The 25,422-nt window shown below is 47.1% G+C and overlaps 1 protein-coding gene across 1 annotated transcript in view; it reads right to left on the reverse strand.

Annotated features, from left to right (window-relative positions):
- Nucleotides 1–10,658: 10,658 nt before the first annotated feature.
- The window catches only part of DENND3 (DENN domain containing 3), a 43,633-nt gene continuing 28,869 nt past the window's right edge, over nt 10,659–25,422 (reverse strand). The window contains exons 14-23 of the mRNA XM_056854685.1: nt 24,495–24,757; nt 23,089–23,259; nt 21,126–21,255; nt 19,539–19,646; nt 18,120–18,256; nt 15,955–16,115; nt 14,596–14,729; nt 14,102–14,220; nt 13,855–13,992; nt 10,659–10,867 (exon numbers count right to left, since the gene is read on the reverse strand). Coding sequence (XP_056710663.1) covers nt 10,667–10,867; nt 13,855–13,992; nt 14,102–14,220; nt 14,596–14,729; nt 15,955–16,115; nt 18,120–18,256; nt 19,539–19,646; nt 21,126–21,255; nt 23,089–23,259; nt 24,495–24,757 — 1,562 coding nt within the window. The 3' untranslated portion in view covers nt 10,659–10,666. The remainder of the gene's footprint in view (nt 10,868–13,854; nt 13,993–14,101; nt 14,221–14,595; nt 14,730–15,954; nt 16,116–18,119; nt 18,257–19,538; nt 19,647–21,125; nt 21,256–23,088; nt 23,260–24,494; nt 24,758–25,422) is intronic.

Genomic DNA, 25,422 nt, shown 5'->3' on the forward strand with positions numbered 1-25,422 from the left:
AAGACACACAGGCATACAATGCCGAGTTTAGCGTTTCCATGTTGCACCCAAAATAAAAATTTTAATTTCAGGTGGTCTTTATGCAAGATCACTTGTTATGCCACCATTTTCTGCAGGTGAGAGAGTCCTAGGGGAATCCTGAGAACATCGATGACCCCCTTGAGGGGGGGGATCCTCCATAGGTAGTTAAATTCACACCGTCAGATAACTTTTGAGAACAGGAAGAGTCCCCCAAATGGATGGACTTGTGCCCTGAACAGTTTGCAGGGAACGGCTATTTCCGATGCACCGTTTTGCAGGGGCGTGGTTGGTTCTTGTGCTTTTGCGATAACAGAAAAACAGAAATGTTTCCTCCAAATCTAAATGCATGCAGAAAGTGGTCTTTGCCAAGGATGAGACTTCCACAGTCTGACCTTGGAGCGAGCTGCATGAATAACTCGTCTCTGGAGACCTGTTTAACTGGGCCGGGAGCTAGATTCACTTCTTAGGAGGTGCTTGTCAAGGAAGGGGGGGCTTCCAACAGGTGCAGCTTTTGCCCTCTCGTAATGTGTAGCTATGGAAGAAACTGTAGCTGGTGAAGGAAATTCCTTCTGAACGTCTCTGGCGTGGTCTCCGAAACCTCTTGAGGTTTGTACCTGGTAACCCTAACAGAATCCCTCAAGGTTTCCTGCTGTGGCTACATCATGTTGCCCAAAACTGACCCTGCGCCTCAATTTATCTGTCTCACCCAGCATTAGATTTTCTTGCCTGATGAGAGATCAAGACAGCTTTTCTTGGCTGGAGATCGAGACAGCTTTTCTCCGAAAGCAGAGGCCTTAGTCTGAGGTGCGCATATTTCCTGCTCACTGCCAGTGAGAAATTTCTCCAAGTAAATCCAGATGTCAGGATACGTCTCTTGAACCTTCAAGAGCTTTCATCAGACTGTTCGACTTTAGATGTCCCAACCCACCTCTCTTTTCCAAGAATTTTTTAAAAAAACCTCTCCTACAAGAGTCAAGAGTTTAGACCCGTTTGCCTTTACCCTCGAGGACCCAAGTTAGTATTCAGTTCCAAAAAAATAGGGGTATTTTTTAATAGAAGCATAATATTCTTCTAAGTGTAAATTGGTTTGAGCAGCCCAAATGGATCCAATTAAGCTGGGGTCTTTTTATTTCAGCTGCAACATGGACATGAAAAAAATTTTGGTAGCCAAACGGCTGGCTGAATTGCTTTTTTAAAATGCCTCATGTGGTGAAAAGCTGCACCTAGCCATCTCGTAATGAAAAAAAAAATATAAGAGAAAAAAATATAACTATATATATATATATATATTTAGTTCCATTGTGAACTGGCCATACGACAACTCCTTTTTTTATCAACTTATTAAGTTGGGGCACTCTACTAGCTCTTGCTGAGTTTAGCAATGTTTATAAGCGTGTGTTAAACACATAATGTTTTAAGTTTTCACAAGGAAAAAGGGATAACAGGCGAGTGATCTGACCGATGAATGTGTCTGCGTGACTCCGATGGTGCCGTGGGCCGGGGTTTGATTTCAACACAAAGCTTTTTTTTTCTTTTTCTGGTTTTCAAGTAAAAGACTTTGTTGCATGGGAAACAGTTTAACTGTCCTGCACTTTTGGGTCTGTTTGTATAGTTAATTTTTTTCCATTTATGGATAGAAAAAGGCTGAATGTAGATTTAAAAAAGCAAAACCACTATTTCACATTTACATTGTGTTCAATCGTTCTCCAGTTGAATCTTAATAAACATTTCAATACGAACCAGCGGGTTGGAGTCTGATGTTTTTGCAGAAGACGTTGTGCCGCAGAGGTAGAGCATAGAATCATAGAGTTGGAAGGGGCATACAGGCCATCTAGTTCAACCCCCTGCTCAATGCAGGATCAGCTAGAGCATCCCTGACGAATGCTTGTCCAGCCTCCACTTAAAGACTGCCAGGGAGGGGGAGCTCACCACCTCCCAAGGTAGCTGATTCCACTGTCAAACAACTCTTACTGTAAAAAATATTTTCCTAATATCCAGCCGGTACCTTTCCTCCTGCAGTTTAACTGTTATTGTGAGTCCCATCCTCTGCTGCCAACAAGAAGAGCCCCCTTCCCTCCTCTAAGTGACAGCCCTTCATATACTTAAAGAGAGCAATCCTGTTCCTCCTCAACCTCTTCTTCTCCAGACTGAACATTCCCAACCCCCTCAGCCTTTCCTCGTAGGGCTTGGTCTCCAGGCCCTTGATCATCCTAGTCGCTCTCCTCTGCACCCGCTCCATTCTGCCCACATCCTTTTTGAAGTGAGGCCTCCAGAACTGCACACAGTACTTGGCAAGTAGAAAGTCCCACCATAATTGGTCCTCTGAAGCAGGAAACTTCTATTCTTAAGGGTTCCTATCACCCTGGTGAGTACCCAACTGTCAGTAGGAAGACGCAGACTCCAAAGTGTTAACCAATAAGAATTAAGTGGTTTATTACTGTGCAGTGTGCTACAAGAGCAAACTGAATCAGATACATGATACAGGAATACATACGAAAAAACTTGAGAAAGATGCAGATGGCTACAGAAAATAACACAGGCAGTGCTGAAGCATGAGGAAATAATACAAAACTATGAATCAGTAGAGAACACACTAGGTAGTGGAGAGATGAACCTCAAACTCCTAGGCACGGGCTTCTTTTAGCCGTCATGGTGAATGTTGTCTGTGACACGCTCTTTTAAAAATTCTTTCCTGGCGCTCACAGCAGCTAGACTAGGGGTGTCAAACTCATTTGTTATGAGGGCTGGATATGACATAAATGTCACTTGGTCGGGGCGGGCCCTGTGTACCATAAAATTTAATGCCAGGTACCAGAGATACAAACTTTATAGAAGACACAGGAAAAGCCAATTAATGATATTATTGCTTGCTTAAAATACAAACATGCTTAAAACAATAACACTGTTAAATAAAAGAAAATACTGTAAGACTGTTGTTGTTTTAAGCACATTTGTGTTTTAAGTAAAAATAAATAATATTAATTGGCTTTGCCTGTGCTTTCTATAAAGTTTGTATCTCTGGTCCCTGGCATTAAATTTTTGTAAATTTCTTAACTGGGGAGGGGGTGGGCGCCTTGGCTGGTGAGCCTGCAACCCTCCCCCAGTCCATAAAGACAGGGAGCAAGAGAAAAAGGGGGAGAAAGAAAGAGAGAGAGAAATAGAAAAAGAAAGGGAGAAAAAGAAAGTAAGAGGAGAGAGAGAAAGGGGCGGGGGAAAGTTTCTGGCTGGGCTCTTTTGGCCGCTGTAGTCCCGGGACACCCAGAAAGGGAAGGGGAGCGGGGCTGGCTGCCTTGGCTCCGTGGGCTGGAGAAAAACCCTCAGCGGGCCACATCCAGCCCACGGGCTGTATTTTTGACACCCCTGAGCTAGACTGTTCCTGTAGAGAAAATGGCAGGCATTTATTTACTCCAGCAGGTTGTAGAGATGCCAGAAGCTGGCAAAACCAGTGCCTTTGAAAGGGCATTACCTGTAAATGTGGCTTCTGGGAAAGCATACTGATCATGTTCCACCTGCAATGCTGCAGGCTCCGGCGCGAGGGAGCCCACTCTCTGATGCAGAAGTGCCAGTGAGTCCCAGAGGGCATCCGGTGGGGGGCTCTTTGTGCCAGCCTCAAATGAAAACCTGCAGGGCCAAAGCTGGGAAAGGAACTTGCTGCCTCACTTCCAAAGCCTGCATTAAGAACATAAGAAAAGCCATGCTGGATCAGACCAAGGCCCATCAAGTCCAGCAGTCTATTCACACAGTGGCCAATCAGGTGCCTCTAGGAAGCCCACAAGCAAGACAACTGCAGCAGCACCATCCTGCCTGTGTTTCTCAGCACCTAATATAACAGGCATGCTCCTCCAATACTGAAGAGGATAGGTATGCATCGTTACTAGCATCCATTTTTACTAGCAGCCATGGCTAGCCCTCTCCTCCATGAACATGCCCACTCCCCTCCTCAAGCCTTCCAAGTTGGCAGCCATCACCACATCCTGGGGCAGGGAGTTCCACAATTTAACTATGCATTGTGTGAAGAAATACATTCTTCTTGCTGTTCCTGTGCTACATAATAGACTTTGCACATTGCATTTTAAAAAAAGGTGTCGGATAAAAAGCTGAATGGAGGGCAAGCTTGGGATCATGGGAGGGGGAAAAAACACCTAGAAGCTTCTTGTGGTGCATTGCTTACCCATTCATTCTGCATAACGCATGACAAGATGATCGAGGGCAGCTCAAGCATCCACAGGCTGCGAGTTTCCGTCAGGAGCACGTGGCTGATCAACTCTTCAGCAAGTGGAGACTTACTAGTCCCTCTGGCTGCCATTGGGTTACTTGCTCTGATGTCACAGAAGGGATAAACCGCGTCAGCCAATGGTAACATGGACATAGGAGGGCTTAGAACTGGAATTCTGTCCATTAGCAACTTGTATATCTTGGTAGAATTATATATAGAAACACAACTATACCATAGCACAGGGCTGGCTCTAGATGGGGGGGGGGCTTCACGCTTCTCTCCCATGTGCCTCACAACCTGCCTGTGTATCCTTCCCTGCCCACAACCATCTGCACTGCCCACAGGCCTTTCCCTGATGGCACCGGGCAGTGTGTGCCACTGGACACATTCAAGGGAACAGACAGGGATGTTGTGAGGGTCAGGAGCAGCAGGGCCCACCCAGAAGCCCCCTGTCACGGTAACTGCCCTGCCCTAGCATACTGATCCAAATGAAGTGCATCTCCAGTTAAAAGGATCCACGGTACTGCTGCCTGAAAGACCTGTCAGAGACCCTGGAAAGCCTCTGACAGTTAGAGCAGACAATACTAACCTTGATAGACCACTAGGTCTAGACTTGCTGTAAGGCATCTTTGCATGTCGATTTCATTCCTCTGGTGGGACACAGCCAAGGATGAAGTAGGAGGAGGAAGAGGATTTGGTTCTTGTATGCCGACTTTCTCTACCACTTAAGGAAGAATCAAACCGGCTTACAATCACCTTCCCCTCTCCACAACAGACACCCTGTGAGGTAGGTGGGGCTGAGAGAGTGTGACTAGCCCAAGGCCACCCAGCTGGTTTCATGTGTAGGAGTGGGGAAACAAATCCAGTTCACCAGATTAGCCTCCGCCGCTCCCGTGGAGGAGTGGGGAATCAAACCCGGTTCTCCAGATCAGAGTCCGCCACTCCAAACCACCGCTGTTAACCACCACTACACCACACCGGTGTAGAGTGTTGCTGTTTTGGCACTACGGGGGAAGAATCTCTCCCTCGGGCACATGGGAGCCAGGTCCAGAGGATATGCAGCCACCTGCTTTCCCCTTCTGCTGCTGACTAATCACAGGATTGTCTGCCTTCTCCATTACTCGGCACTGTTGTCCAAGAGCTCTTCCCCCTATGACCACACAAAGTTGGGGGAAGCACCCGTCTTTCTGCTGCCTGGCAAAGAGCGAAGCAGCTTCCGAGAATGAGAGGCATTCTCGCTCACAGTCCAAGGGCCATTCCTCCAAGGCAGAAGAGTCTGTTTTGTTTTTCAGGGGAGGAAAGGGCTGTTCAAGGTAAACTGGGGAATGAAGCCCTGGCAAGAGACAGATTTGCCTGCTGAGAGAAGCGCCAGGCTCGACCTTTGCCATGCTTTTGTGAGGATTTCTTTAGGCCAGCTGCTGAAGCTCAGGGTGGAAAAAGGAAGGCTTTAATTTCAGCTCCTCGGGTTTCCCTTCTCCACAGAGTGAGGCCACTCTGGCCGCCTGCAGGACTGCTGGGCTCTTAGCAGGCAAATGCAAAGTTTTTTTTATCACAGCAAGGCAGAGGCTGTATCAGGATCCCACAACCGGATCTGGCTGCCACCACAGGCATGTGCTTTCTTCTTCGTTGCAAGAGAGCTGGGGGGTGGGGGGTTTTGATAGCCAGACGGCTCCTGCTTTTTGCAACAGGACTGACAGAGCTGAAACTCTGCTGTCCTCTTTTTTGCTCTGCTTTTCTTCAGATGAGGGGCATGTCTTGGTGGTAGAGCATCTGCTTCCTAGCATGATTGTCTTTTCCAGTGACTCTTGTCTTCTCACGATGTGACCAAAGTACAACACCCTCAGTCATTTTAGCTTCTAGGGTCAGTTCAGGCTTGATTTGATCTGGAACCCACTGATTTGTTTTTGGGGGGCAGTCCGTGGTATCCGTAACACTGTCCTTGAACACCACATTTCAAAGGAATCTACTTTCTTCCTATCTGCTTCCTATCCACCAAACTTTAGCTTGTGCTTAAATCCAGCTCTGCTTTATGACCTCTTAAGGGCAGGTGCATCACCCTAGCGCATCCTCATCCACTCAGCAGAAGAAACAAAAAGATCCTCCGGTATGGGGTTTTTTTTGCAGGGCGGGGTGTGTGTGTCTTTCTAAAGGCCTGTCCTGGCTCTACTCCCCACGCAAGGAAATGCAGAGAGTTAGTGGTAAAGCAACTGGGCCCTCTGCTGTTTGAAGGGACAAAGAAAACATTGTCCCTTCAAATCCTACTGATGACATCTTCTATTTTATGGCAGGTTTAAGTCTAATAACTTCTTCGAATCATACAACACTCAGCTGCCTCTAAAAATAGACTGCCCCACTGAGATTCTGGGCCTAAACAAAGTTCTAGTTCAGAGAGGGACAAAAGGAATTTGAAAATATCATTGTCTTTTCAAATATTATTCATTTACTTTATTTGTAGTTAGGGTTGCCAGGTCCCTCTTAGCCACCGGCAGGAGGTTTTTGGGATGGAGCCTGAGGAGGGTGGGGTTTGGGGAGGGATTTCAATGCCATAGAATCCAATTGCGAAAGCGGCCATTTTCTCCAGGTGATCTGATCTATATTGGCTGGATATCAGTAGTAATAGTAGATCTCCAGCTAGTCCCTGGAGGTTGGCAACCCTCCTTGGTGCAGCCCAGAGCACCTCCAGAAGTAGGGTTGCCAGCTACGGGTTGGGAAACACATGGAGATTTGGGGGGCGGAGCCTGAGGAGGGTGGGGTTTAGGGAGGGGAGGGATTTCAATGCCAGAGTCCAATTTCCAAAGCGGCCGTTTTCTCGAGGTGAACTGATCTCTTTCGGCTGGAGATCAGTTGTAATAGCAGATCTCCAGCTAGTACCTGGAGGTTGGCAACCCTATTTGTAGTCCACTTTACTAAGACTCAAAGCAGATTACAGTGTAAATCAATAGGATGATACATCTAATTAATGTAATAGGACTAGGGTTTGCAGACATTTGAAATGGAGCTGTTACGTGAACAAAGCGTAAGTATTAAACATGGCATGTTAAATGATTCAGAACATCAACAGAAATGTAGTGCATTTTCCTCGACCGGTGTGTTATGATGTATCCCTGTTTCCTTTACAAAAATGCTCTCCTGAATAGTTGTTTTATTTTTTATTTTATTCCATTTCTACCCCCCCCTCCCCAGCCAGAGTTTACATAGTTTGCAAAACACCAAGTGCATGGGTGCTTTCCTGACCTCAGGCAGGCCATTGCATTGTAATGGTGGGGGGCTATTACAAAGAAGGCACCAGCATGTGAAGTTGTTGCTCCCGCCCATTTGCAGGGTGGCGCCTGAAGAAGGCCCTGCTCAGATGAGTGACATTGTCACGGCAGGCTGTATACGGGAGATCGTACAGGTATGAAAGTCCAAGGCCTTGCAGGGCTTTGCGTGTGATAGCTAATGCCTTGACTCGAGCTCAGTAACGCATGAGCAGCCTGCAGCATGTAATGCCTCTTGCTTTCTGGGGGTAACTTTGTAACAATTCCAGGCTCAGCGACGCCAAGCAAATTTCAGGATTCCAGTCAAGCAGCTTTTTGCTGCAGTTTATGGCAGTTTAGGATTAGGTCAACAACAGGGCATAACCACAGCCTTGCCATATCTATTTGAAAGTCCTGCTGCAAAAGAGCGTCTTTGATGGGACCCTGGAGGTAGGGTTGCCAGCTTCTAGGTGGGGCCTGGAGTTCTCCCAGAATTACAACTGAGCTCCAGGTTGGTGCTAAATACAAGCCCGGCTTCTTGGGAATAATTACAAGTCACCATGGAAACGCGTGGTAGATAAAAGGGCTAATTAGCTAGTATTCTCGAGATACTACAAAACAACTTGGGGAAAGGAGGGCAGTGACTCAGATTTTTAAAAGTGCAATTTTATTCGATCATGATAGTGTGCACAATAGAGCACAGAGTTTGCTCCTCCCTCTTTTTGGGGTGTTTTCCTATAAAGTATGCCGGAGTACTTAAATCTGTTAACCTGTCTGAAATATAGAAGAGCCTGTATGATGGCCACTTTGAATGTCCTGCCATCACTGGAGCCGAAGGGCAGATTTAGTAAAGTCCCATTTTCCAGCAAGTCATTTAGAATCATAGAATCGGAGTTGGAAAGGACCACCAGGGTCATCTAGCCCAACCCCCTGCACAATGCAGGAAACTCACAACTACCTCCACCCCACACCCCCAGTGACCCCTATTCCATGCCCAGAAGATAGCTCAAGATGCCCTCCCTCTCATAATCTGCCTAAAGTCACAGGATCAGCATTGCTGACCGAGGGCCATCTAGCCTCTGCTTGAAAACCTCCAGGGAAAGGAGAGCTCACCACCTCCTGAGGAAGCCTGTTCCACTGAGGAACCACTCTGTTAGGAAACTCTTCTGATTTAATTTCAACCCGTTGGTCCTGGTCCGACCTTCTGGGGCAACAGAAAACAACTCGGCACCATCCTCTATATGACAGCCCTTCTAGGACTTGGTTATCATATCCCCTCAGTCTTCTCTCCAGTCCTCAGAGGACTTGGTCTCCAGACCCCTCAACATCTTGGTTGCCCTCCTCTGGACACGTTCCAGCTTGTCTACTTGTTTTTTTTACTATTATTTGAGGTTGTTAGGAGACTGGTTGAGTTGTTTGATAATGGAAAGAAGGCACTTGCCCTTACTGAATTTTTTTTTAATACCAAATAAATCGAAGATGGTAAAGATTGCAAAATTTATATATATAAAGAATAAAGATACAGATGACCAGGTTAGTACTAATTAAAATTCACCTGAAGTCCCGCTTGGCCTGACACGTGCAGGAGATTTTCTTGAAAGCAAGCCAAAAAACTCGGAAGACAGACTCGAATCTCATCCTTGTCTGGCCGTTCCCAACACATATTTTTCCCATTAGTTAACACACAAAGGCTCAATCCAGCATATTTTTTATTATGACACTGACTGTTTTCCACTAGTTACACATTAACAGTATATGAAATCAGTAGTTTATGACACTGCCCACTGGCCATTTATTAAAACTGCTAACAGAAAGAACAATTATTCTATCTTTGTAATATTTTATAGTCCTATACCTCAATGTGACACAGTCAAGAGGCATCAAAACTTTCCTTTAGGCCCATCATATATTTTAAAAGTATTTAGGGGAAGTGAGGAATATTCACATTTCATTGATATCCACCGGTTTCTGTAGGGTGAACTCGGTTTGTGAGCACCGGCTCTGGAAGATGACATCTGCTAAAGGAAAGCGGGCTAGAGTTTAATGTGACGCCTGCCGACCTTTTGGGTGGCAGGCTTCCCAGCATAACTTTTTTTTTAAGGCACGTGATATGCTAAATAAGTGCATGTAAAAGGGCAAAACAGCTTTCTGTCTCCACACAAACCACAGTTCCATTAAAAATAACTCCTTCCGTCTAAGTGAAACTTTCTGATCAAATGAGACAGTCGTCTGACCTTGAGAACGGCAGCCAGTTCGGCATTCCCAAGAGCTGCCACCTTTAGACGGCCAGCAGGAGTTACTTCACCCCTCCAGCTGTACTGTTTCAAGGCCACTTCGAGGGGAGCTGTGGAGGTCGAAAAACCAGATTCAAATCCAGTAGCACTTTAGACAGTAGCGCCAGTCATTCAAATGAGAATGGGACAAACGCGTCTTGTCAAAACTTTTCCCAGACAAACTGCATTGTTACATCATCCAGAGGGGTTTGTGATTCAGGAAGCGCAAATGTTTACCAGCATCTCTGCAAATAACTTCAAGCGAAAATCATAATCTGATATTATGAATTACCCAGTGACTTCCATCAGAACATAAGAAAAGCCCTGCTGGATCCGACCAAGGCCCATCAAATCCAGCAGTCTGTTCACACAGTGACCAACCAGGTGCCTCTAGGAAGCCCCCAAGCAAGACGACTGCAGCAGCATTGTCCTGCCTGTGTTCCAAAGCACCTAAAAGAATAGGCATGCCCCCTCGGATCCCAGAGAGAACAGGTATGCATCATGACCAGTAGCCATTTTGACTAGTAGCCATGAATAGCCCTCTCCTCCATGAACATGCCCACTCCCCTCTTCAAGCCTTCCAAGTTGGCAGCCATCACCACATCCTGGGACAGGGAGTTCCACAATTTAACTGTGCATTGTGTGAAGAAATACTCCCTTGTATCAGTTTTGAATCTTTTACCCTCCAGCTTCAGCAGATGTTTTCAAGGTTCTTGCTCAATGTCCCGGCCCTGGGTCATCAAAACTATGTATAAGTAGTGATTTCCTTCTGCTGCTTCATATTCCAGTAACTTAATTACACTGAATATTGTTCTAATAAATTAAAAAACACTGAAGAATAAAATGCACATGGGACTGAAGCCAACAGAATCCCCCGACCTGCCTGTATCCAGGTTTTAAAACGGTGAAACCCTTCGACCCTATTCGACCTTCCAGATAGCAATCTTCCCTTCTTCCTTGCCAGAGCCGCTGAGAACGTATCTGTCCTCGGCAGAGCAGAGGGCCTTCACGGTGTCAATGTGCCCCACCAGTTCTTTTTCCACCGTCTTCTTTTCAGCGTCAACCACAAAGATCTTCCCTTTGATTTTGCCTTGAGAAAGTCCTCTGCCGCCAACCCACATCTGAAAAACAGAGCTATCCTTTAAAGTGTTGCATTCCCACTCCATGTTTAAACATACAAAACTGGGTAATTTTTTAAATTATTTACTATCTTACTTTGTTTACAGTCCTAGATGAAGAACTAGATTCGAGTTTGGTAACACCTTAAGAGACCAACAATATTTTTGAGGAAGAAGAGGAGGTGGTTTTTATATGCCAACTTTCTCTACCACTTAAGGGAGACTCAAACTGGCTTACAATCACCTTCCCCACAACAGACACCCTGTGAGGTAGGTGGGGCTGAGAGTGTGTGACTAGCCCAAGGTCACCCAGCTGGCTTCCTGTGTAGGAGTGGGGAAACAAATCCAGTTCGCCAAATTAGCCTCCACCACTCATGTGGAGAAGTGGGGACTCAAACACAGTTCTCCAGATCTGAGTCCACCACTCCTAACCACCCCTCTTAACCACTACACCACACTTGCCATAAGATTTTGAGGGCCAAAGATCCCTGAATCAGATCTGATTAAGGGAGCTTTGACTCTTGAAAGCTTATACCCTGAAAATCTTGTTGGTCTCTAAGGTGATGCTGGACTCGAATCTAGTTCTTCCAATGCAGACTGACATGGCTACTCTGCTAAAACTATTTTAGTGGACATCCTAGATGAAATACACAGACACACACACACACACACACAGAGAGTCACTGCACTTATACCAGAAAACAAGGTACCCTCAGATTGGTCTTGTACGGAGGATTTAGTAATACAAATGCCTAAAATTTTCATAAATGTGCCTCATTCAGGAGCAAAGCCAGTGTGGTGTAGTGGTTAAAAGCAGTTGACTCTAATCTGGAGAACTGGGTTTGATTCCCCACTCCTCCACAGGAGCGGCAGACTCTAATCTGGGGAACCGAGTTGATTCCCCCACTCCTCCACATGAAACCGGCTGGGAGACCTTGGGCTAGTCACACTCTCTCAGCCCCACCTACCTCACTGGGTGTCTGTTGTGGGGAGGGGAAAGGAAGGTGATTGTAAGCCAGTTTGATTCTTCCTTAAGTGGTAGAGAAAGTCAGCATATAAAAATAAACTCTTCTCCTCCACATGAAGCCTGCTGGGTGACCTTGGGCTAGTCACAGTTCTCTCCGAACTCTCTCAGCCCCACTTACCTCACAGAGTGTCTGTTGTGGGGAGAGGAAGGGAAGGAGATTGTAAGCCACTTTGATTCTCCTTAAAAGGTAGAGAAAATCGGTAAGTAAAAACCAACTCTTCTTCAAAAACCAGTGGAAGAACTGCATGAAAACAGCCGTGTGCATGCATAACCTCTTATCAAATTCCACAACGAGGAACCACAGAGCATCTCCATGGCAACACTCGAACTATGGAGCACCACCCACATTTCTTTGGTGGCATCTGATGTAAATCTAGGATTTGTGGCGTTCTTAGGCACGGCCTGGTTTTTACATCTTTGATTCTTTTGGTGGTCCCATGCAGCTGCTGTTCCAAAAGGTAAGCCGTAAGCTGCCATGAGGAACGTGCAACCAAAAAGCCAGGGCATGTGGCAATTCAAATATGCTAAACAAATGTATAGACATCAGCACATAACGTAGCTCTATCTGTTTTTCCATTTCACCCAAGTGCTGCCTCAAAAGCACTCCCTCTTGGCACATTTCTTTTGTGCTCTATTGAAAACAAGAGGCCGTGCAGAACCCTCAGGGCGACCTGACGGCAGAGACGAGATGACCCCCTTCAGTTGATTATGGCAATCGGACTGAATATAGCTATAAAGGGTAGAATACAAGGTTCCACTTCAACCTGGCTAATCTTAGATGAGTGGCGCATCTCTAAAGGCACTCCTCGTTCAGAAATACCGTTCTATGGCCCACCCCGACAATCACTTGCTTTGAGAGGCTGGCTCATACATTATTGAAAACGCAGCAGCGGCAAGAACCATGAATGTACTTCAAGTGATCCCAAGGGCGTTTGGGGGTTGGGCAAGGAAAGCTGGTTTGAAGGGGCGTTTCTGGAGCATTTTGTGATGTGATCTGGTGGGGGTGGAGAAAGACCAACTCTGTCCAATTAAAAGAAATTCCACTGGGCAAGTGCATGAAAAGCATTTATGTATTTATAACCGGCTTCTCTCCCAAGCTGAAACTCGAAGCAGAACATCGTTCTCCCCTTCCTCCGTTTTCTAGCAACAGCCCTGTGAGGTAGATCAGACTGAGAGTTTGCGACAGGCCCAAGGTCACCCAGCCAGGCTTCCACGGCGAGAAGAGGGGATTCAAACTCAGCCCGTCCACCCCCCGTCCACCACTCTATGTGCTACACCACACAGGCTCTTGATGCAACATCAGTAAAGCACACTCTGACAAGGGGGGGAATCTCTCCCACGTCACCTACTTCGCTTTACCTCAGAATAAATTTCTGTTGCTTTATTGTTGAACTGAGTAAAGCCTCTGGTGTGCCAATTGTCTATTTCACAAGGAATGGTATGGGAGGGAAAACTAGTATTAAGGAAAGGCACAGAGTTTCTATACATACAATGAGTTGCTCAACACATACAGCACAGATGATATTTTATCTAATTTAGGTTTCCAACACTTTAAGGTAGCTTAGTCCATAGCCTGCACACAGAGGTTCATGTGTATACTCTGGTGCCTGAAACTGGAAAATGTGGAGATTCTCCCTTCTCCTTTCCTTTATCTCTCTGTGAAATTACTTCCCAGCACTTAAAGTAATTTTCATACCACGCTTGGGCCAGGAATACCTCCTACCCCAGAGACTATTCCTCCCCTCAGTGACTAGAGCAGGGATCTTTCTCCCAAAACTCTTTCTTTCGTCACTCTTCAGGTTTTTGAGCCAGTCTCACGCTGAAACTCAGAGTAAAAGACCCTTGTCTCTTCCGGCAGCTCTGAGTCTCCTCCCTTAAGCCCAAATACAGTCACTGACAGAAATTCACCCTCAGTCCGTCACACATACCAAACAAAAACGGTGTCCCTCTGCATTTGGTTTACCTGATTTTTTACTTTCATCATGCAGATGATCTCGGCACAGTCTTGCAGGCTTATCTTTTGAGCGGGTGTAGAGGGATCTATCATGTTCCAGATATACAGGTCGGGGCTCCCTGAGCACGACGCCCACACCTGGTCCCTCTAAAGCAGAAGACAGTCAAGGATAGAAAAGAACTACCATTTCAACAGAGGACACCCCCTAGCTTGGCCTTTTAAGTTGACAACAGTCAAGATGAACTTTTCCGTTTACCTCAGGAAACAACTGGAAACACAGTAAGGACAGCGGGGGATCTCTCGGCGACTCTTCCATTTTTACCTTCTGCCGAACAATGCCATTTGTTGTGACGGCGAGAATACAGCTTCCTATACCTTCAATGCACAAACAAAAAGAGGTTAAAAATCTGGCACGTTTTGTTTTAATGAGGAGAAGGAGAAGAGTTGGTTTTTATATGCCAATTTTCTCTACCTTTTAAGGAGAATCAAACTGGCTTACAATCACCTTCCCTTCCTCTTCCCTGTGAGGTAGGTGGGGCTGAGAGAGCTCGAAGAGAGCTGTGACTAGCCCAAGGTCACCCAACAGGCTTCATGTAGAAGAGTGGGGAAACCAACCCAGTTCACCAGATTAGAGTCCGCCGCTCTTAGCCACTACACCACGCTGGAGGTTTACTCAGGACGATGTCATGAATGGAAAGGTAAGTCTTTTACATGGCATTCATTAAAGTATATCAGACACAGGAAACATACAGCACCAAAGTCGGTTGTTGTGGAATCTGATGGACGTCAGGGTCTCGCAGGGGAGCTGAAACCGGTGGTTGACCTTCAGGGTGCTGACATTCCAGGCGATCACCGTCCCATCGACGCTGCACGAATACGCCTCGCTGTCGTTGTGGAAGGGAAGCACAAGCATGTGATAACACTGTGACCCAAGGGGGGTGAAATCAGTGTCGTGGATGAAAGCAAAACCAAGGGGCCCGTTTTTGAGCCTTCAGCCCTGGTCACGAGAGCCAGCGTAGTATAGCGGGTTAGTGTGTCGGGCTAGGAGCCGCAAGACACAGGTTCAAATCCTCCCTCTGTCAAAGAGGCTTAAGCCAGGTACCTAGTCTCACTCTAACCTTCCTCACATGATTGTTGTGAGGATGAAACAGGAGAGGAGAACGCTGTAAGGCTCTTTGGGCCCTGCTGGATCAGACCTGGGGTCACCCTAGTCCAACATCCTGTCTCACACAGTGGCCAACCGGTTCCTCTGGAGGGCCACCATCAGGGCACAGAGGTTGAGGCCTTTCCCTGATGTTGTGTCCTGGAACTGGGATTCAGAGGCTGACGGCCTCTGAGCGTGGAGGTCACGTTTCCCCAAGAATCATTTCATGGGAAATGAAAAGCATATAAAATATGTGTGGCTAACGCAATAGCTTGAAAGCAATACCGTCTGCCCCCATTGCTTGTAGGGGCAGAAGAAGAGTTGGTTTTGATGCCCTGATTTTCTGTACCTTTAAGGAGTCTCAAACCGCCAGCATGGTGTAGTGGTTAAGAGCGGTGGTTTGGAGCAGTGGAGTCTGATCTGGAGAACCGGGTTTGATTCCCCGCTCCTCCACATGAGCAGCGGAGGCTAATCTGGTGAACTGGATTTGTTTCCCCACTCCTACACATGAAGCCCTTGGGCAAGTCATGCTCTCTCAGCCCCACCTACCTCACAGGGTGTCTGTTGTGGGGAGGGGAAGGTGATTGTAAGCTGGTTTGATTCTCCCTTAAGTGGTAAAGCAAGTCGGCATATAAAAACCAACTCTTCTTCTGATCATTTTCCCTTCCTCTCCCCACAACAGACACCTTGTGAGGTAAGTGGTGCTGAGAAAGTTGGGAGAGAACTGTGACTAGCCCAAGGTCACCTAGCAGGCTTCACCTGGAGGAGTGGGGAATCAAACCCGGTTCACCAGATAAGAGTCCGCCACTCTTAACCACTACACCACGCTGGCACAAAGGATAATTCGTGGCAAATGCTATTGCTAAACATCCAGAGAAGTGCTTAGTTAGAAAAGATCTTCTTAATCAGCTGCAGCCCTGTAAGCTCAGGAGGCATTTCCTAGATAGCCTCGGTACCCGGCTGACCTGGACACGCTGTCTCTGGTCTGCACAATGATGTCTGTGACCTCAGAGCGGTGGTCATTCAGCTGCTTGTTGCAAGACATGCTGTAGGTGTTGATTATATAGATAACGGAGTCTTGGGAACCAATCCAGACTTGGCTCTGTTCTGCCATCACCATGCATTTCTGTATTTGCAAGACAAAACGTAAAGGCGACTGAACAAAGACACCTAGCGGGTCAAAGAACTGAGAAGTCACACTACAGTTTTAAAGACATAAGAACAATAGAAAGGCCCCGCTGGATCAGAACAAGGCCCATCAAGTCCAACAGTCTGTTCACACAGTGGCCAACCAGGTGCCAACCAGGTGCCTCCAGGAAGCCCACAAACAAGACGACTGCAGCAGCATTCTCCAGCCTGTGTTCCACAGCACCTAATATCATAGGCATGTTACACACACATGAACACATGAAGCTGCCTTATACTGAATCAGACCCTCGGTCCATCAAAGTCAGTAATGTCTACTCAGACCAGCAGTGGCTCTCCAGGGTCTCAGGCAGAGGTCTCTCACATCACCTACCTGCCTAGTCCCTTTAACTCAGTGATTCCCAAACTTTTCGGGGCACCACCCCCTTGGTTCCACAGTCTCAACCCCAACGCCCCCCTACCCTGTCCTATAAAAAAGCCTTATTCAAAATAGGGGGGGGGTTGTATGACTCACTGAAGAAGATAACAATACAATTTCAAAACAGTAACAATTAACTGCACATCTATTAAAAATCAAATTAAAACTTTTTATTTGAAATTTATTCAACAAAGCGGATGAACTTGATCCAGTGGTACTAGCTCTTCAAAGTTTGGGGGGAAATTCAGATCGTTTCCACCAAATTTGCCAGCATGGTGCCATAGCTTGATCTAATGTAAATTAGTGAACAACGCCAGTTGAAGGAGCCCACCTCTAGCGTGCCCCTGCTGCCCCCTTGCCTCTTAGTGCCCCCCAGGTAATCCCAGCGGCCCCCCAAGGGGTGGTACTGCCCACTTTGGGAACCACTGCTTTAACTGGAGATAATTTGATGGCACTTTCCACCACCACATAAAGCAGTATGAAGAACTGAAATCAATATACTGTCGTAAAACTATGTTTATAGTTTTATGAACTATAACCCTTTTGTTCTGCTGCACAGTCGAAGTGGTGCAAATTAACACTTAAATTTCTTACCAAAATGCCTCCCCCCCCCCCCCGCAAAAAAAAACACTCTTTACCTGGCACCCGGAAGGTTAATTGGATGCATACTTCAGAGTGTTGTTGCCGTACTTTCCAGAACCTTCCTCCCTCTTAATGTTGGACGTGTATGTTTTTGTGTCCTCCTGCTCCCTGGTTGGTGATAAGCTTGATCTCAGCTGAACAGCCAGTTACAGATCGTGCTTATGCGCAGGTGTGCTAATTCTGGCCGTGTGTGCACGCTGCATAAGGATGAGCAGGATGGAAGGCAGAAAGATAAGACCCCACCCCCACAGACGTTTTGCCCCAGAAATGAACGAGAGCCACTTGCCCCTGTGTGTTCAATAGAACATGAAGCATGGCCTACGTACGCTGATTAATATTTTTGGAAGGGGTGAAGAAAAAAAGTACTTTTTCACACGACGTATAGTTAAATTGAGGAATTCCCTGCCCCAGGATGTGGTGATGGTTGCCAACTTGGAAGGCTTTAAGAGGGGAGTGGACATGTTCATAGAGGAGAGGGCTATTCATGGTTACTAGTAAAAATGGATACTAGTCATGATGCATACCTATTTTCTCCAGGATCAGAGGGGAGGGGCTGTGGCTCAGTGGTAGAGCATCTGCTTGGCGTGCAGAAGGTCCCAGGTTCAATCCCCAGAATCTCCGGTTCAAGGGACTCGGCAAGTAGGTGAAGTGAAAGACCTCTGCCTGAGACCCTGGAGAGCAGCTGCCGGTCTGAGTAGACAATACTGACTTTGATGGACCAAGGGTCTGATTCAGTAGAAGGAAGCTTCATGTGCTCAAGATCCGAATACTAATCATTTTATAGATATTTTTTACTATATGCCCCCTAGCAGAATTTGTTGAGAAGAGTCTTACAAATGCATTCCGTAACCTCCACCACCACCAATATTCCTACCCTAGTAAAAGAAAGCTTCTGCAAAGTCTCTGCAGTAAGCGTTCACTCACCAGTTTAGAGCTTCCCACTTTAAAACAGTGCTGTTTAGACCACGTCGACGCGTCGAAGACAGCCACCTTCCCCTCATCCAAAGCGCACCACAGCTTGGGATGGGCCTCTCCGTGCTTTTCTGCTGCGTCGAGCTGCCCTGTGTGTCAGAGGGAGACAGAAAGGAAGGCTGGGACCAGAAGAGCATCAAGCACGTTGCTCCAGCCGGCACGTTAAACAAAACCAATGCTGGGGAGAACCATGAAGGACACCTGCATCTCTGGAGATTCATTGTACTCACTGCTCATGCCTCACTCGAATGTTCCTTCTTGAACAGACAATGTTCTGCTGAGGACCTTTTTTCATTTAGGACAAACCTCCATGCTGAACACAGCATCGTGACACTAAGGGAAATGCCTCCTAACTATACTGGCAGATATCATTAAACTGTTACGACAAGGGGTCCCCCAGCATGGCACCTGTGGGCACCGTGGTGCCCTGCTGACACCTTTCCTGGCACCTGCCAAGTGTTCTTAGAACGCAAGCTGGGCCAGGTGGGGCTATGGATTCTATGAATCTGTGATAACCATTTTCATGTACTTGAAGGGCTGTCATAGAGAGGAGGGTGCCGAGTTGTTTTCTGTTGCCCCAGAAGGTCAGACCAGAACCAACTGGTTGAAATTAAATCAAAAGAGTTTCCGTCTAAACATTAGAACTTTCTGACAGTCAGGGCGGTTCCTCAGCGGAACACGCTTCCTCGGGAGGGGGTGAGCTCTCCTTCCCTGGGGGGTTTTAAGCAGAGGCTAGATGGCCATCTGTCAGCAATGCTGATTCTATGTCCTGAGGCAGATCATGAGAGGGAGGGCACCTTGGCCATCTTCTGGGCATGGAGTCGGGGTCACTGGGGGAGGTAGTTGTGAATTTCCTGCACTGTGCAGGGGGTTGGACTAGATGACCCTGGTGTTCCCTTCGAACTCTATTATTCTATTGCCCAAAGGAGATTTGACTGGCTGTGCATTTTTAAAAAAACAATGCTTTGGCAGCATTTGCTGCCGCAACACAAGGATCTTCACGGAATGACTGCAGAAGTTAAGCTGCGGAAGACGTTTTGTGGCTGCGCCCACCACGCTGTATCAGAATTCCAAAGGTGCCCACAGGCTCTAAATGGTTGGGGACCCCTGCCGTACAACAGAGTGGATTGAGTTAGAGCCTGGGAGTCGGGAGACCCCAAAACCAAGTCTTAGCCTTCATGTTTGCAGGGGGGGGGGGCTTTTCACAAGGTCCTCTTAATCGCCACTTGCCTTACATGGCTGATGAGAAGATAAAACAGATCAAGCTAGAAGATTCCATCCTGCCCCATGCCAGGCACCCAGGAGCAGCGGCTCCCACCTCTGAACCAATGCCTCTCTTCTCTCAACCCCACGGCGACCCAGATTTCGTACCTGGTGTATAAAGCAAGAATTCCACCGACTGTGGGAAAGTTTCACCAGCGGATGGGTTGATCTTGTGTTTCAGTGTTTCTGCTGTCGTTTTGGGGACCATCATGGGCACTGGATAAAAGCAAATATATATATATTTAACTTACTGTAAGTGGCAAGATAGGAGCCCCGTGGCGCAAAGTGGTAAGCTGCAGTACTGCAGTCCAAAGCTCTGTTCACGACCTGAGTTCGATCCCGACGGAAGTCGGTTTCAGGTAGCCAGCTCAAGGTTGACTCAGCCTTCCATCCTTCCGAGGTCGGTAAATGAGTACCCAGCTTGCTGGGGGTAAAGGGAAGATGACTGGGGAAGGCAGTGGCAAACCACCCCGTAAACAAAGTCTGCCTAGTAAACCTAGTGACGTCACCCCATGGGTCAGGAATGACCTGGTGTTTGCAGAGGGGACTACCTATACCTTTTTAAGTGGTAAGATAGGCTGGATCCAGCCACAAAGTTTGCAGAAAAAGAGTTGGTTTTTATATGCCTACTTTCTGTACTACTTAAGGAAGAATCAAACCAGGTTACAATCACCTTCCCTTCCCCACAACAGACACCCCGTGAGGTAGGTGAGGCTGAGAAAGTGAGACTAGCCCTAGGTCACCCAGCTGGCCTTATGTGGAGGAGTGGGGAAACCAACCCGGTTTACCAGATTAGTATCTGCCGCTCATGAGGAGGAGTGGGGAATCAAATCCAGTTCTCCAGATCAGAGTCCACTGCTCCAAACCTTCGATCTTAACTACACCACACTGGCTAATTTAGTACGTGTGAGTTTAATTCTATCCCAGTAATTATTTTTCTCATTTTGTAACATTATGTCTAGGTTTTTTCATTGGCTGTTGTACCCTGTTCATTACAGTTCATATAGTTCTTTAGTAATTATTTTTCTTTGTTTCTACACACGGTGTTCAGTGTGGTGAAGTGGTCAGGAGTAGCGGAATCTAATCTGGAGAACAAGGTTTGATTCCCCACTCCTCCACATGCAGCCTGCTGGGTGACCTTGGGCTAGTCACAGTTCTCCCTGAACTCTCTCAGCCCCACCCACAGGAAGGGGCTTTGGCTCAGTGGCAGAGCATCTGCTTGGCATGCAGAAGGGCCCAGTTCAATCCCCGGCATTTCTAATTAAAGGGACTAGGCAAGTAGGTGATGTGTCAGACCTCTGCCTGAGACCTTGGGGAGCCGCTGCCAGTCTGAGTAGACAATACTGACTTTGATTGACCAAGGGTCTGATTCAGTAGAAGGCAGCTTCATGTGTTCATGTGTCTGTTGGGAGAGGAAGGGAAGGTGATTGTAAGCCGATTTGAGACTCCTTAAAGGTAGAGAAAATCGGGGTATAAAAACCAACCCTTCTTCTTTTGGTGCTGTTTACGGGAGTTGCTACGAGCACCCCCCCCCCCCCGCCAACTCAGCCACGCCATCTTCTTCGTTATTCCTGGCCTTCCCTGCCTACATAGGTGCCAGATGACAGCTGAATCTTCCCACCAGAACTGGGAGTCACATCATTACATACAGAGCAAATTACTCCGGCAGCAGCCTAGAACGATAACCCAGCTCACCTTCGTTCTTCATCTTGTCAAAATAAGACAGTTTGGAAGCGGCATATATGATCTTAGAAGACTGCAGGGCACCCACGACAGCGTCCATCAGAAGAACATTGGTAAGAGCCTGCTGAATGTATTGAGGATCCTGGGGGAGGAGGGGAGAGAGAAGAGGAGCAAACAAAAGCCATGATTTTAATTTGCATTTTACTTCCTGTACTCACAAGAAGTTCCGTCTTACACGCTTCCTACCAACATGCTAACTGCGTCCGACTAAAAGTTAAACCCCTAAGGTTCTACACCGCATGGAATTTCCACAGTTTGATTTCTGCAACACAAACTTGGAAAGGCAATGCTAGATCGGAATGTTTTATCATCTCCCCCTACTCTATGCAGGTAAGGGAGCTCGATTTGGTGGAAACTGAGCCACCGGTTAGTCTAGTAACACTCAAAAAAACCAAGTAAATACAAAGAGAACATGAAATCTTTGCTGAACTGGCAAGTCCGTGGTCAGAAAAAAGAAGCACGCCACAGGTTTATGCAGGTTGTATTTTTGAGAATTCTTGGAGAACAGGTGAGGTGCCAGAAGATTGGAGGTGGGCAAATGTTTCAAGAAGGGGAAAAAGGAGGACCCGGGTTCCTCATCCACTTGGAGAGGAGTGACTGAGTACTGGAGCAGCAGCAGCCAAAAGATCCATAAAACAGAAAGCTGCGACCCCCGGTCACCTCCAATGTTTCTGTCTGAATGCACACTTCTAACACTGCATTTTAACAGATCCTGGACACAGAAAGCTGCCTTAAGAACATAAGAAAGGCCATGTTGGATCAGACCAAGGTCCATCAAGTCCAGCAGTCTGTTCACACAGTGGCCAACCAGGTGCCTCTAGGAAGGCCACAAGCAAGACGACTGCAGCAGCACCATCCTGCCTGTGTTCCACAGCACCTAATATATTTGGCATTCTCCTCTGATCATGGAGAAAATAGGGATGCATCATGACTAGAATCCATTTTAACTTGTAGCCATGAATACCCCTCTCCTCCGTGAACATGTCCACTCCCCTCTTAAAGCAGCCACATCCTGGGCCAGGGTGTTCCACCATTTAACTATGCGATGTTTGAAAAAATACTACCTTTTATCTGTTTTGAATTTCTTACCCTCCAGCTTCGGCAGATGACCCTGCGTTCTAGTATTATGAGAGGGAGAAAAGCTTCTCCCTGTCCACTCTCTCCATAATACCACGCATCCTTTTATAGACCTCTATCATGTCTCCCCTTAGCCGCCTTCTTTCCAAGCTAAACAGCCCTTATACCAAAGTGGAACTGGTGGGCTGGATATATGCCAGCCTGGTGACCTCTGACTTTTTGCTTTTCCTTGTGAGATATAGAAATAACGCTGGTGCCTGGGTTGTTTTCATTCCTCACTGTCTGAGCAGAGTGCCAATTTTATCTTAAGTTTAGTTGGATGACTGTGGCATATCATGTGCCGAAATAGTCATCGATGCCTCAGCAGGCAAGGCGTTGATCAATCTCCTCTTGCAGGAGGGCAGGAAGGTTTGCATTGGTGTTTGGTTGTCGTGGCCCTTTCTTGAATGCCCAGGGTAGCCCCAAGCAATGTAGTGCTTTAAAGGTCAAATACAACGCCTTGAATTGGGTGTAGGAGCGGATTGGTAGCCAGTGTAACTGCTGTTGGATTGGCTGCGACCAGCATCCTCGCCTTAGCATTCTGCACTACCTGCCACCTCCAGACACTCTTAATGAAAATACACTATTAAGGAAAATAACGATAAAGGGCTGAGAGCCTACTTAAAGCACTGATGGGGAAGGGACACTGCGTGTATGTCAGTGGGGGTGGGGGAAGACCTCACCCTGCATTTGAATAACCTACATCTCTTTGAAAAGTATGCCAGAATGCACCCTACCGGTTCTTTTAAAAATAATAATCAAGAAGACACGTTTCAGCTGCCAGCATTAAGTGTCAAACCTTGTGATCGTCTGCCATTTTCTTCCCGGCCCACATCTCTTTCACCATCAAGTGCCAAAGGTCACACTCTGACTTCAGATTTGCTTCGAAGACTTCCTTTTTGGACACGGCTTTTATCTTCAGGGTAGGGATTCTGAGGAGGAGAAAGGCGACTGTGGTGCTCTTCACTTCCTGGAAGGGGGGGATACCCAGAAAACCAAGAATTTAAATCGGCAAGAGTGAACTTCTACCACAATCTCTTCTCTCGGTCCATCCCTTAACCGCTGACCCACTCCCAACACCTGTACACTCGTCATCTTCAAGGGCCCTGCTTCTGTTCTCCTCCCCTCCCACACACACACACACCCCACCTGAGGCTGGGAGGGTGGCAACCAGAGAAAGGGTCTTCTCTGTCGAGGCACCAAATCTTTGGAATGCCCTCCCCAGGTGAGATTCGTCTGTCTCCATTTCCTGGCGTCTTTCACCAGCAGGTAAAGATATTTGTTTCGCTTGGCGTGCCCCCCATCCCAAAACGGTTACTGGCTCTCCTTCCTGGTTCTGGTGTTGTTTATAATTTTTTATTGAATTATTTTATGATTTTAATTTTTTTTTAATTGTGTAAAAAGTCTATTTGTTTTTTTAATGTTCGCCGCCTTAGGGACCCAGATTGGGTGGGAAAGTATTTTGGGCGTAAAATGTTTTAAAGAAATCAATAAAGAAATCAGCTACTGTACAGCTGAAGCCAGGGTGAAGTATTTCACACCAAGAATCACAGTTGGAAGGGACCACCAGGGTCATCTAGTCCAGCCCCCTGCACAATGCAGGAAATTCCAAACTACCTCCCCCACACGCACACACCGTGACCCCTACAGCTTCCTAGAATCATAGAATTATAGAGTTGGAAGGGACCACCAGGGACATCTAGTCCAACCCCCTGCACAATGCAGGACATTCACAACTACCTCCCCACCCCACACCCCCAGTGACCAGAAGATGGCCAAGGTGCCCTCCCTCTCATCATCTGCCTAAGGTCACAGAATCAGCATTGCTGACAAATGGCCATCTAACCTCTTCTTAAAAACCTCCAGGGAAGGCAAGCCCACCACCTCCCGAGGAAGTCTGTTCCACCGAGGAACCGCTCTGTTAGGAAAATTCTTCCTAATGTCTAGCTCTTTTGATTTAATTTCAACCCGTTGATTCTGGTCTGATCTCCTGGGGCAACAGAAAACAACTCGGCACCATCCTCTCTATGACACCATCCTCCTACATGTGTTGCCTAAATATTTTGCTCTCTCATATCTGCATCAACCTCACGGTACCTGTTTTCAGATCTTCCAAAGGACTCAGGAAGTCTAAAATCCATCACTGTGCAATATAGATTTTTTAAAAATTGGGTAATTCAGTTCTTGTGTCTATCTCACATTCACCTCTATGTCCCTGAAAGTGGCGATCTCTTCATAGCCAGACCGACCTCCTTCAATCAAGAGAAACAAGCGCTTCTGAGTCATGGCTATTTTCCCAACCCCTTTGTTCGTTTTAACTGAGGCTGACAACTTGTAGACGCATTCGTTTTTGTCTAAGCGTGCGATCACAGCGGGGGGCAGGTTTACATCTTGTGCCTCCGATTCCGTCTCCTTCCAGTAGTTGTAGAAGTCTTTAAAGGTTTCTGGGTCTATTTGTTTCTGGTGGCCTTTAAATTGAGGAAGCACATTAATTGTGAGAAATGTTAAGAACCTCTGTATTAAAAGGCTAGAAGATGAGAACATCCCTGATGGCCAGACCAAACCACCCACCTACATCCCCTGGGTCCAACAGTGACCAACAAGACGTATAAACGGGGTTGCCAGCTCCGGGTTGGGAAATAACTGGAGGTTTTGGGGGTGGAGCCTGAGGAGGGTGGAATTTGGGGAGGGGAGGGACTTCAATGCCATAGAGGCCAATTGCCAAAGCGGCCATTTTCTCCAGGGGAACTGATCTCTGTTGCCTGGAGATCAGCTGTAATAGCGAGAGGTCTCCAGCCACCACCTGGAGGCTGGCAACCCTATGGTCAGATAACTATTTTGGGGTTTAGACTTACAGGGATCCTAAGCCTCTGCAGGGGTACAGGGATCTGCAAAAATGATCCACCCCCTGGAGCCAGATGGACCTGAACAGCTACCGTGATGGCTTTAGGAGATTCTGGGAATGGAACCTGAGGAGGGCGGGGTTTGGAGAGGGGAGGGACTCCAATGCCATAGAATTCAATGGCCAAAGTGGCCATTTTCTTCTGGAGAACTGATCTCTATCAGCAGGAGATCAGTTGCAACAGTGGGAAATCTCCAGCCACCACCTGGAGGCTGGCAACCCTACGTATAA

The sequence above is a fragment of the Euleptes europaea genome, chromosome 8 (genome assembly GCF_029931775.1).
Source record: "Euleptes europaea isolate rEulEur1 chromosome 8, rEulEur1.hap1, whole genome shotgun sequence".
NCBI classification, from domain to species: domain Eukaryota; kingdom Metazoa; phylum Chordata; class Lepidosauria; order Squamata; family Sphaerodactylidae; genus Euleptes; species Euleptes europaea.